This window comes from Orycteropus afer, unplaced genomic scaffold (assembly GCF_000298275.1).
Source record: "Orycteropus afer afer isolate SDZICR_OR568_19922 unplaced genomic scaffold, OryAfe1.0 scaffold00100, whole genome shotgun sequence".
Lineage (NCBI taxonomy): Eukaryota > Metazoa > Chordata > Mammalia > Tubulidentata > Orycteropodidae > Orycteropus > Orycteropus afer.
Window position 1 is genome coordinate 4,037,718 of NW_006921687.1, and position 11,940 is coordinate 4,049,657.

At 36.6% G+C, this 11,940-nt stretch overlaps 1 protein-coding gene across 1 annotated transcript in view; it reads left to right on the plus strand.

Moving 5' to 3' along the window:
• SYT10 (synaptotagmin 10) overlaps positions 1-11,940 on the plus strand; it is an 80,328-nt gene that overhangs the window by 59,349 nt on the left and 9,039 nt on the right. The window contains exon 4 of the mRNA XM_007943157.2: positions 10,998-11,118. Coding sequence (XP_007941348.1) covers positions 10,998-11,118 — 121 coding nt within the window. The remainder of the gene's footprint in view (positions 1-10,997; positions 11,119-11,940) is intronic.

Here is an 11,940-nt window from a genome sequence, read left to right on the forward strand (position 1 = left end):
GCAGAGAAGCCTGACTCAACTCACTTCCGTTTGCACTGGGCACTTTCTTCTCTTGCTCCCTCACTAACATGTACATTCACTTACTCAGAAATGAAAGGCACTAGATATCTCTGTCTGTGCCTCTTGATTCACTCTCTACTATTATTAATCCTATTTGGTGATGCAGGAGGCTGGCCTGTGTGCTCCATAGGGTCTCTGAATGTAATTTAACATTCTCTAAATAATGGTGATCTTTATGACCATTGATTATTATAACAAATTAAATGAGCAGATTTTTATTTCTATTAATTGCTCATCTATTTATTTATTCTATTTCATCTCTATTATAAGTTTACTGTTTCCCGCATTTCTTACTTCTCCAATTGGTTGTTTTTAGGTTGCATAATCAAGTACCTAAGTTAGTTATGTTGTTGTTTTTGTTGTTATGTGCCGTTGAGTGGGACCCGACTCATAGCGACCTCTCCTTGGGTTTCTGAGGCAGTATCACTACGGAAGTAGATTGCCCCATCTTCCTTCCGAGGAATTACTGGTGGGTTTGAACCACCAGCCCTCTGGTTAGCAGTCCAGTGCCTTGGGCACTATGCTACCAGAGCTCCCAAGTTAGTTATAGTTGTATATAAATACTATCAGTAAGTCTTAAATAAGCACCTGGCATCTTTTTCTCACAGTGAAGTGTGTGAACATTTTAATAGATTGAAATATTTTCATTTTAACTTGAAAGTTCACAAGCGTGCTCCAGGTATGATTGTGAGAAGTCTCATGTTCAGATCATATGATCATATTATTTTAGAATTGATAGAGACTCCATGTTCAATTCTTTCATTTTCTACTTTAGAAAATACAGGTCCATGGACATAAGGAAAGTCACTTAAATTCACACAGCTGATTAATAAAAGAACCAGAACAGGAAGTAAATCTTTAATTAACTCTTAGTTCAGTGTTTCTTTAACTGAGTTATGTTAGCATTTTACTATTCTTGGAATATACTAAAGCAAATGGAAAATAATTTTCTTCTGAACATGAAAATTCAGTGTTTGGCTTACAGCTTTAGAAGCTCTAAGTAATTTGAATTAAAGTGAGGCTATTGGTGGTTTTTTATTAGAAGAGACACAACGTCTTACTTAGATATAAGTAAGATCCCTAGCTGTTTGTGGAGAATAGGCTTTGGGGGAGCAAGAATTAAGCCACTGAAGCCACTTTAAGGTATACACTAAAATAGTGAAACAAAGCTAATCTAATCCAGTTGTCTACATATACCAATAGTATGAACAATAGTTCTTTTTACTTGGAACTTTATTAAGACAAGAATTTTTTGATGTCTCTTAACTAGTGTGATTAAGGGAAGGGTTTTTATCAAATTTGTATTTTATTCTTATGTCCCAAGTTGCTGTTATCCTAAAGTCATCCTTAACTTTACCCAATTCACTCAGGGACATTATTATCCAGGTACTTATGAGCTATTTTGATTTGTTACATTTAAGAATGGTCACCTTAAGGCCTCAGAACTCTGTTTTTATAACCTAAGTACTCCATGGATCCTGATAGCTAAAGTTCATGGCTGTGTTGGATAAAAGTGAAACCACTTTGGCAGGCAGGTTACTTCCTGTTTGGAGTGGGAACTGAAAATAGGTCTTCCATTGAGCAGAAACGTAAGCACTACTAAAGAACATTTTATAGTAGGAGCTCCAGGTAGTTGTAGTTAATCGCTTAATGCCCAGTAGAATTTGTGATTAGCCCATCTCTAATACTGCCATATTCTCTGCCGGGTTGCTACACTGACCACGTTCCACCTGATCTCTGTGCCATGGCCAAGCACAATGCTTAATGCAAAATGTGCTTAATGCAAAATGCATTCCTTCCATCAAGCAGAAATACAAGGAGGCCCTGCTTAAGGGTACTTGGTGAGCTTTTTCTCTGTGTTCAAGTGGAGATGGCAGAGAAAGAATCAAAAATGAAAATATGATAGAGTACTCCTGTTCTCCACTCCTACCCCCATCCTGTTTAATAAAATGAAAGCTGTGCTTAATCAGAATCACTGGACAGAAAAAAGGCAGAGAGGAAGTGCCAAACGAAAACTGCTTCTTTGAAAGCTTGAAAAGGGAGGAAGTAAGCTAGTAACTAAACAAGGGTTATAAAGCTAATTACATTCCCTAGTTGTATTCGATCAAACAGCTTCCTCCTTATTCTTTGCCACTCAAAGTCACAAGACTGTATATGTTAGCAGGTTGGGGGAGCTGACAAGATGTGCAAAAGAAAAAAAAAGCAATCTATAACGTGAGAGATACATTAGCTGAAATTCCAACACACTATAGAATTACAGCAAACATAATCCCAGATTACACAAGAATAGATAAAGATCCTCTAACTTGACCTTCCAACCCCATCTTTAAGTGGCTCAAAACTGTTATGACCATTGTTATTGTATGCTCAGTGCCACCACATATGGCGATACCTTTGCACAGTTCTACAGGATTTCATTTACATAGACCACATACAATAACTTGGAGACTCAAACTACACCTTTGCTCACTGAAGGGCTACTTGTTCTCTGATTACTGAGCAGTGAACTCCTTAAGAGAGTAGATGCTCCTATTACCACCACCACTGATCTCATGATGTGACCTGATGCTTTTATAATGATTTATTCATTCATTTACTTATTATTATTTAACAAGCTTTTTATTGAGCATCAACCTTATGTCAGTCACTGACTCCAAAAACACTGATATGAATAAGAAAAACAGGAGTACTTTTTTAGCATCTACTATGTGTCATAATGCAAACTGTACCCATTACATATATGATCCTTTTATATTATTCCTTTTACATCTGACTTTAATCCTTCCAGGTAAATGCTACTAGCCATGAAGATAGGTCTCACACTGACTGCAGAGAAAATCAGGATTGATCTGGTTAAGTCTTGCTAAGAAAGGTTCATTTAGAATAAGGCCAGAGTTGTGTCATTTAGATTATCCTCTGGTTTTGCTAAAATTCTCTGGTTTGACAGTCAAGTGGTCTCTGTTTGATCTTTTGGTCTTTGTTGGACACTTCATGTCTCATCTTATAGCCTCTTTATATGCTTCTCCCTCTGTTCTTAATTCCCTTTACCTTAAATCATTCTTCAAAGTTCAGAACAAATGTCACCCACCTCTGAAACCCTCTAAGGACCTCATGGAAAGAATCAGGTCCTCTCTATTCCTGTCATAAAATCCAAGAATTCCTCTAAAAAGCACTTACAATACTAGATCCAATAAAGCATGCACTTTAAAATTACCCAGACTTGGATGCTTATTTCAGCTTTTCCCCTAATTATTTGTGTGCTATGAGATGGATCCCTAATTAAATCTGTGATGTTCGGAGAGGTGAGATGACTTGTCCAAAGTTACACATAAACCCTTGTTACTTTTATAGTTGCTTTCAAATTGATTTCAACTCATGGTTGGAATCAAAATTTTACCTGTACCTGTGACATCTCTATGATCATTGGTATGTTTAAGTCTATTGTTGCTGCCACTGTGTACACTGAGTGCCTTCCAACCGGGGGCCTTATCTTCCAGCACTATATCAGACAATATTCTGTTTTGATCCATAGGGCTTTCACTGGCTAATTTTTGGCATTAGATCACCAGGCCTTCTCTCCTAAACTGTCTTGGTTTGGAAGCACTGCTGAAACTTTCCACCAGTGTGACCCTGCTACTATTTCAAAATACTGGTGACATAGCTTCGATCTTCATAGTAACATGCAGGCTACCATGGTGTGGCAACCTAACATATGGGTGGTGGACATAAGGCTTATGAGGAGAAAAATTTTGTCTTGATAATAAGTGTTTTTAATGCAAAGATGCTAATGAAAGAATGAATGCTTAGAGAATGAAAAGGCATTTGATATAGTTGGAGTGCAGTTTTTGAATTGTGAGAGCATAAAGAGAAAGACTATAAGAAGAAAAACGTGGTATCAGGATTGGAGGAAGAATCATTAACAACCTGAGATATGCAGATGATACAACTTTGCTTGCTGAAAGTGAGGAGGATTTAAGGCACCTACTGATGAAGGTTGAAGAATACAGTCTGCAGTATGGATTACATCTCAACATAAAGAAAACAAAAATCCTCACAACTGGACCAATGAGCAGCATCACAATAAATGGAGAGAAGATTGAGGTTGTCAAAGAATTCACATTGCTTGGTTCTACAATCGATGCCAACGGAAGCAGCAGTCAGGACATTAGACGACGTGTAGCATTGGGAAAGTCAACTGCCAAGGAACTGTATCAAGTGCTGAGGAGCAAGGATATCTCCTTGAGGACTAAGGTGCGCCTGACACAAGCCATGATATTTCCAATCACCTCGTATGCATGTGAGAGCTGGACAATGAATAAGGAAGACTGAAGAAGAGTTGATGCTTTTGAGTTGTGCTGGTGAAGAATGCTGAAAGTACCATGGACTGCTAAAAGAACTAACAGATTTGTCCTAGAGGAAGTGCAGCCAGAATGCTCCTTGGAAGCAAGAATGGCCAGACTATTTTGGTCATGTTGTCAGAAGGGACCATTCCTTGGAGAAGGATGTCATGCTTGGTAGGGTGGAGGGTCGACGAAAGAGGGGGAGGCCTTCAACAAGATGGATTGACACGGTGGCTGCGATGATGGGCTCAAGTATAGCAGGGATTGTGGGGCTGGCGCAGGATCAGGCAGTGTTTCGTTCTGCTGTGCATGGGGTCGCTATGAGTTGGAAACGACTCGACGGCACTTAACAACAACAACAACAAAGAGAAATTTATAAGGTGAAGTAGAAAAGAAGTTAAGGGCCATATCTGTCACATTGAGGACTTTGAATTTTATGTTGTAGGCCCTGTGTGTCCAACACATATTAAGGAGTCAAACATTACCCCCCTGAAAATTTTCACTGAGCCAGAGGATAATATTATTCTAAATGGTCTTTCCTCATGAATCAGCTACCAGATGAACATTGATGCTCTGCCTTGAAGATTGGCTCCTTCCTCATATGACACATTGTGTAGAAGTTTAAGTAATAGCCACTTTCTATGACCACTTGTTCTTGTTCTTGAATTCTAGCCATTAGTACCAATTGACCCTTGTGATCTTTCTAGTGGTTCTGCCAGCTCTATAGCAAACAAAGCCTGAGAGGGCTTATCCAGACATTTCTGAACTAAATATGCTATTTAGCTATCATTTTATTAAAGCTTAAAACAATAATCTCTTAAAACTAGAAAATAAATGAGTTCATCTCTTTGAACACAGTCATGTTCCAGCAAGAAAACTAAAGTCAAGTGAGGTTAAGTGTGGTGCTCAGGGTTAAAGTTTATGATTTTCTCAAGTGAATAGGAGGTATGGGTATGAGAGAAATGGAAATTATAGTTTGATTCCAGTAGACTCTGGTCTGCATTTCACTGTAACTTCATTTTATGAGCAGGTGGATTAAGGAATAATAACTTGATAAAGAAGTTATTTGATCTAGTAACACTTTGCTTTTAAACATGTGAGGAAAACTATCCAATTTCTCACCACTGAGGAAATGTGGGAGACAGGTTGTATTTAGGCTGCTAAGTGAATTTGATGACTTCTGTCACCATGGAAACCAATTGTTTATGTCAACTTTCTTTTCTCTGTTAAATCTTGATGATTCTTACTTTGTAATATATCTCTGAATTAAAACCTTTTCTCCACTCAACACCTTTCCACAGCTATTTTACTTCAACAACTTATCCCTTCTGTCTTTCTTCATCATAATCTAACCTACTCAAAACAAAGAAATCTCTTTCAAATATGACTATCATCATTATTAGTTTTCTAATGTCTGTTTATGCCAGGCACTTATACACACTCTCTTATTTAGTCCTTAATGACACCTTGGAAGGTAGATAAGGTAGATGTTATTATCCTTATTTCACCTGTGATTAAACTGAGGTTCAAAGAAGTATTTTTTCATGAACTGAGAACTAGTACATCGAAGATGTAGGATTTGAACCCTGTTTTTCTCTGATCTAGGAACCGATGTTTTTTCCAGTTTGCCAAGCACCCACTCTTTCTCCAACATGTGTAGATCTCTATTGTCCATAAAAGCCACCAAACAACTCTTATCTAGCCTTAAAACTCTTCCAACTTGTTACCAAACTCTATACTTCTCAACCCAAACTGCCCATTCTTATTTATGAGTATTTATTATTATTTATTTATTTACTCACATAAGACATTGCTCCTGTTCTTCCTGGTGAGTTCCCATCTCTTTAATTCTTCAAAGCCCAGTGATTATCTCCCTCTGGGAATGTGTCTTGATTATTATACTTTCTGCTTATCAGTCCTTTAATTTGTCTCCCCTCACCACCAGCACTTATAGTCAATTGGTACAATTTGACTTTACAGTTAACTTCAGTGAGTGCTGAGATAGGATGTGCAATGTAAATATTTGTATATCAAACTATTCTTCCAATGATTTTACTTTTATTGCAGAGTCAATAACAGGGATTAAAAACTTTACAAGTGGGAGTATATGAATGGAGTTGACTATAGCTGATCATTAGAAATTGATCTTTATGTACCCAGATATATGCTGATGAAACCAGAATGAAAAAAATTAATGTACAACCCCAAACCTAGCCTCAATGTTAGCACTTTTTCATAAATCTGTTTTTCAAATATGGAAACACAAGATAATCATTGTGAATATACAATAAAAAAAATTAGTGCACATGAGAATGGCATAAAAGTCTTCTTACCTGAAAGAAATATATCTTAGATTTTATAGAAGGCTCTCAATTGATTATTTGCCCAAAGATGTAAAAGTTTTTCACAAGTATATGAGAAACTCACATGTATAAAGAATTGTAGAAAAATGAGTACCCAAAGCCTTTCTCATTTTAAGCCAAAATTGCTACTTTGAGCATTTTAAGCATTTTGGATAATAATAATCCTAAAGTATATTGCACACTTCACTACCTTCTTAAACAGAACGTATGGGATATGTTTCTTTATCTTGATGACTAGGTCATAATTTTGAATGTTATTTACTGCTCAAATCTGTAAGAGAATGTTAAGTTTTTATGTTTCTGGGGCATTATTAGGGCTAATTCCCCTTAATACAAATGGTTCCATCTTGCTATTCTTTTTAGAGTATTTGCTATACGTGCATGCATGTGTGTGTGTGAGAGAGAGAGTGAGAGAGAGAAAGAGTGTCTGGGTAGCTATCATTTATTGATTCCTTCACTAGATCTACTCCTACTAGTTTCCTCATCTCCACACTGTTTGTGAGTTTTGACCTGCTGTAGACTAATATACCAAGAAACATTCGTGTTCTTTTTTTTTTTACCCCCTGAAATAAGAGTAAATGGATGTGATATAGTCTGATTACATCATAGACTGTTACTATATAACTTTTTATATTTATGCTCTATATTCAGAGACTTCTGTACTCATTTTCTAGTTTTTTGCTGGACACCAGAAATTCTAGTTGTTGGGGTTGAGTATGGTCTCATAAAGGTCAGAGGTATGAGGCAGACTGAGGGAGGTGATAATTAAAATGTGGCCTGCTTACTGGAGTTGGACAACCAATACAAGGATAAACTCAGTGATGGCCACTGAGAAGTAGTGTGTACTGTAGCCAGAGCAATGTAGCCAAAAGCATAGAGCTCTGATGTTACATATGGCTTGGACTTTCTGAAGGTCATACAGACATTTACCATATTAAGCTCATTTGATCATGATTATCTCTTAGATGCTTTCTAGATCTAAAAAGATTAAGAATATTGGTAGTTACCTTAAAGAGTATTCTGCCCTTTTCAGGATGTAGATTGTTTTAGTCCTTTCACATTCAAGTTTTCCTAAAAGGAAAAAAAAAAAAAATCTAATAAAGACTCAAACTTTTGTACAGTTATTATGCATGCATGCTTTAATTTTTACCTCCTAATTCTTGCCAGTTTCCTTAAAACTTCTGACTATGTGGAGTTTGAATATTTAAGTAGATTACTTATCATTTCTTTCAGTAAAAAGTCACCTAGCTTAAAACATAGAGGTGATGGTAGGTGCTCTTTAATGATGCTCTTTGCTTTCAGTTTATTTGGACCAATGCTTTGGTCAATTCCTCAGTTTAACGTCTATTTACCAATACTTGTTCAAAATACATGGTCACAATCTACAGAAAGCAACTTTGAGAGATGGGACCAAATATGGCAAACTACATTCCAGCTAATAAACATGTTATATATCTAACAAAGTAGAAAACTACTTCCACAGATTGTTGAATGTGTGAAAATAAAACCGTACATATTAGTCAGGCACAAGAAAGTCTACTTTATTTATTAATCCACTTAGATGTAATATTAATGTAGCTTTCGTGTTTGCATGTGGTACATTTCCTGTGGGATTCTAAGCATTTCATACCCAAGGCCGTGGCTTCTATTTCTTTCTTGGCTTCTCCATTGCCATTCCACCATACTTCTTGGTAGAACTTTGTATAATGTTTTATATACATTGAGGGATCCCTTAATTTTGACCAGCTGGCAACAAAACATGCCTGCTCTTATTGAGAGGTTCTGGGAAAAGAAATACCCAACCTGTCTGCTAGGGGATGGCTAGCAGACAGAAAAATTTGGCTCATAGACTGAGCCTAAAAAACAATTGGATAAAGAGACAGAGAAAAAGGAGATCATCATCAAATGACAAGAGATTCATACTTATTTTTTTAGCCTTCTAAAGCCTACTCTCTTCTTTCTCAACTGAGGTTTTAAAGGGCAGGAAAAAAAGCAAAATCCAATGATTTTGTGTCTGTCATACCTATCACGGGAGCTCTGGTAGCATAGTGCCTAAGGAATTTGACTGCTAACCAGAAGGTGGTTCAAACCCACCAGCCACTCCTCAGAAGGAAGGTTGGGCAATCTACTTCTGTAGTGATACTGCCTCAGAAACCCAAGGAGGGGTCACTATGAGTCGGGTCTGACTCGATGGCACATAGCAACAACAACAACAATACTTGTCAGAACACCTAGCAAATAATAGATGCTCAGAAACTGCTAACTAGTGAAAAGAATGAATCCATATTGGAGGTCATGCTCTTCCTTTTTCTCCTTGGTCCTCTCCTATTGGTCTTTGCTCACTATTTTTGATCTGCAGCAGTCCATCAGTCCAGAGAAGACCAAGTTGGATATATCTTTGTGCTCATTTTCAAAATGAAGTTTCTGAGATGCAGAGCTCAATTAAATTCCCTAGGATTTCTCACAGCTAGGAAGTAGAGGAACTGGGGGGCAAACCTTATTGAAAAGACTCTAAAGTTTGTGATATTAACCACTAGGTAGTACCACTTTTAGAACGTGAATAAAGTAATAGGAAATAAATATATCAGAGTCTGAGTCATAAGTCCAATAACTGCTAATAGTTCATCATGAAAAATTTTTAAGAACCTAGTTTTATGCACCTAGGTCCATGGTCAGTAATTTACTTCCCCCAAAGTTAAATATATCACAAATTGACTCATTAGAAATAATTCAAATGAATCTTGTAGTAACACAGCTCTTTGGGGAGTATCCTAAACTGCTTAATGTCTAAACTCATTTTAATTTGGCTACCATCTATACAGCCAAAGACAGCAAACATATCAGGGTCACTGTGCTGTGGACAGCTGCACTTTATAAATGAAATGAAACAGGTCAGTTTTTTCTACATTAATTATATAATACATTCATGCCTTCAAAAAAATCTGTACTGGGAACCTACTGTGTACTAAGCACTATGGAAGGATGTAGAAAATACAACATACAAGAACTTCCTCTCCTGGACCTGATGTATGAAATTAAAGGAAGGCATAAAAAAAAAAAAAAAGTTAAAAAGATTTCAGACAGTGATGCATGCCAGGGAGAAAAAAGTGAAGAATCTGGGAGGAAGTGGATATCAAATAGGAAATGTAGTTAATTTAGAATGAATGATTGAGTAAGGCCTTACTGAAGAGATATTGTTAGAGCTGAGCCCTGCATGGTGAGAAGGAACTAGCCATGTAAAGAGAAGAGAAGAAAAATATCTGTCAAATGGAAAAGAAAATGCAAAGGTCCAAAAGCAGGAACACACTTAATTTCTTTGACTAACAGAAAGAAGTCTTTTGTGTCAACAGCAGATTGAAGTGGGGTTGAGAGTTAAGAGATAAAGTTAGAGAGATCAGTAAGGTCCAGATCACCCAGGGCTTTATACATAGTGATTTTGTAATGTATTGTTCAAAGACATATTTAAAAGTGAAAGAGGATGCTCTTAATAATTGCAGTGCAACAGATATAAACAAAGAATTTCCCAGACAAACCAAGGCTTATAATTACTCCACATCTAAACCAGGAAAAGGAGTTTGAATTTCATTGCAGTACAATTGTGTACACTTATGCAGTTTTAAGCAGGAGTGTGATGTAGTTTGATTTGCATTTCATGATTACTTTGCTGTATGAAGATTATCTTCTGAAATGGGAGATCAGTTTTAGAAGCTACTGATGCAATCTTAGCAAGAAGTAATGGTGGTTTCTGTGAGCAATACAGACAAAAAGAAGTTCACTGATTTGGGATATATTAAATAGATCATGTAGCAAGACTTGCCCATAGGTTAGATAAAGAAGTGAAGGAAAGAAAAGAATAAAAGTGACTCCTGGGCTTTTGGCTACAACTTCTGGGTGCACTGTGGTGCTATTTGCTGATTTTAGGAAGACTGACAGAAGAATAGGTTTTGAAAATGATGGGAATGGAGTAGAATCAGGAGTCTCTTTTTTGGCCATGTTAACTTTGAGATGCCTGTTAGAAATACTAGTGGAAATATAAAATGAACAGTTGGCTTATATACTTTTTCCCCTCTGTTCAAAACAGCTTTCTTGGAATGTTATCCATACCTTAAATGAAACAAATTAAAATAACATTCAAATATTCTATTACAATGATTATTCACTCAACATCTTAAATTACATTTTGTTTTCATTATCTGATGTGTGAAATCATTAACATCATTTATTACTTTTCTAGGAAAGCATAGATCTGGGGGAAATCATGTTTTCCCTTTGCTATTTGCCTACTGCGGGGCGCATGACACTGACAGTCATCAAGTGCAGAAATCTGAAGGCTATGGACATTACCGGCTCATCAGGTATGTACACAGTTGGCTATCTCATCAAATAAACAGTCCCAAATAAAATTTCCCATCTATCTAAAATTATTTATTGGGGAGCTCTGGTAGCATAGTGCCTAAGGAATTTGACTGATGACCAGAAGGCTGGCAGTTCAGACCTACCAGCCACTCCTCTGAAAGAAGGTTGGGCAATCTACTTCCGTACTGATACCACCTCAGAAACCCAAGGAGGGGTCGGTATGAGTCAGATCAAATTCAAATTGTCTATGGGTATTGAATTATTGAGTTCATTTGTTTATAAAGGAGAACTATAAAAGTAAAAGAAAGAATTATAAATTAAAGTGTACCGAATTACCTCTTTTATTTGTATAATCATTATGAAATTTAAAAAGCTATCAAATATATTTACTTTGAAGTAGAGTTCTTGTTTTCATTTTATTTCTATACCAATTTAGTTCTTTCTAAAAATATACATAATTTGCTATCTACCTCACCACTTCCAGCTATTAACTTGCTTATAAAGGAAGATTCTTGGGCTTGCATTCCTCTGTGAGGGCCAATGGAAGAAATATTTAGGCAGAATGTATATCCCTCATCTGATCTGCAGAGAAACACATGAAACCGCCATTTTCATTTGCATTCTTATCACCTTTCTAACTGAAAATCTGGGCAGCTATAGAGTTTGAAAGAGATAATAAAGTAAATGAATGCTTTTCAAAGTTTCTTAAAGGAATTACTGAAGGAAAATTCTCTTGTGTTAACTGTGATCTTGCTCCTTTAGACCTTCATTACCTTCATTTGAATGAATGCAGTTCTGGGGGGTTCTTTATAACTTAATAT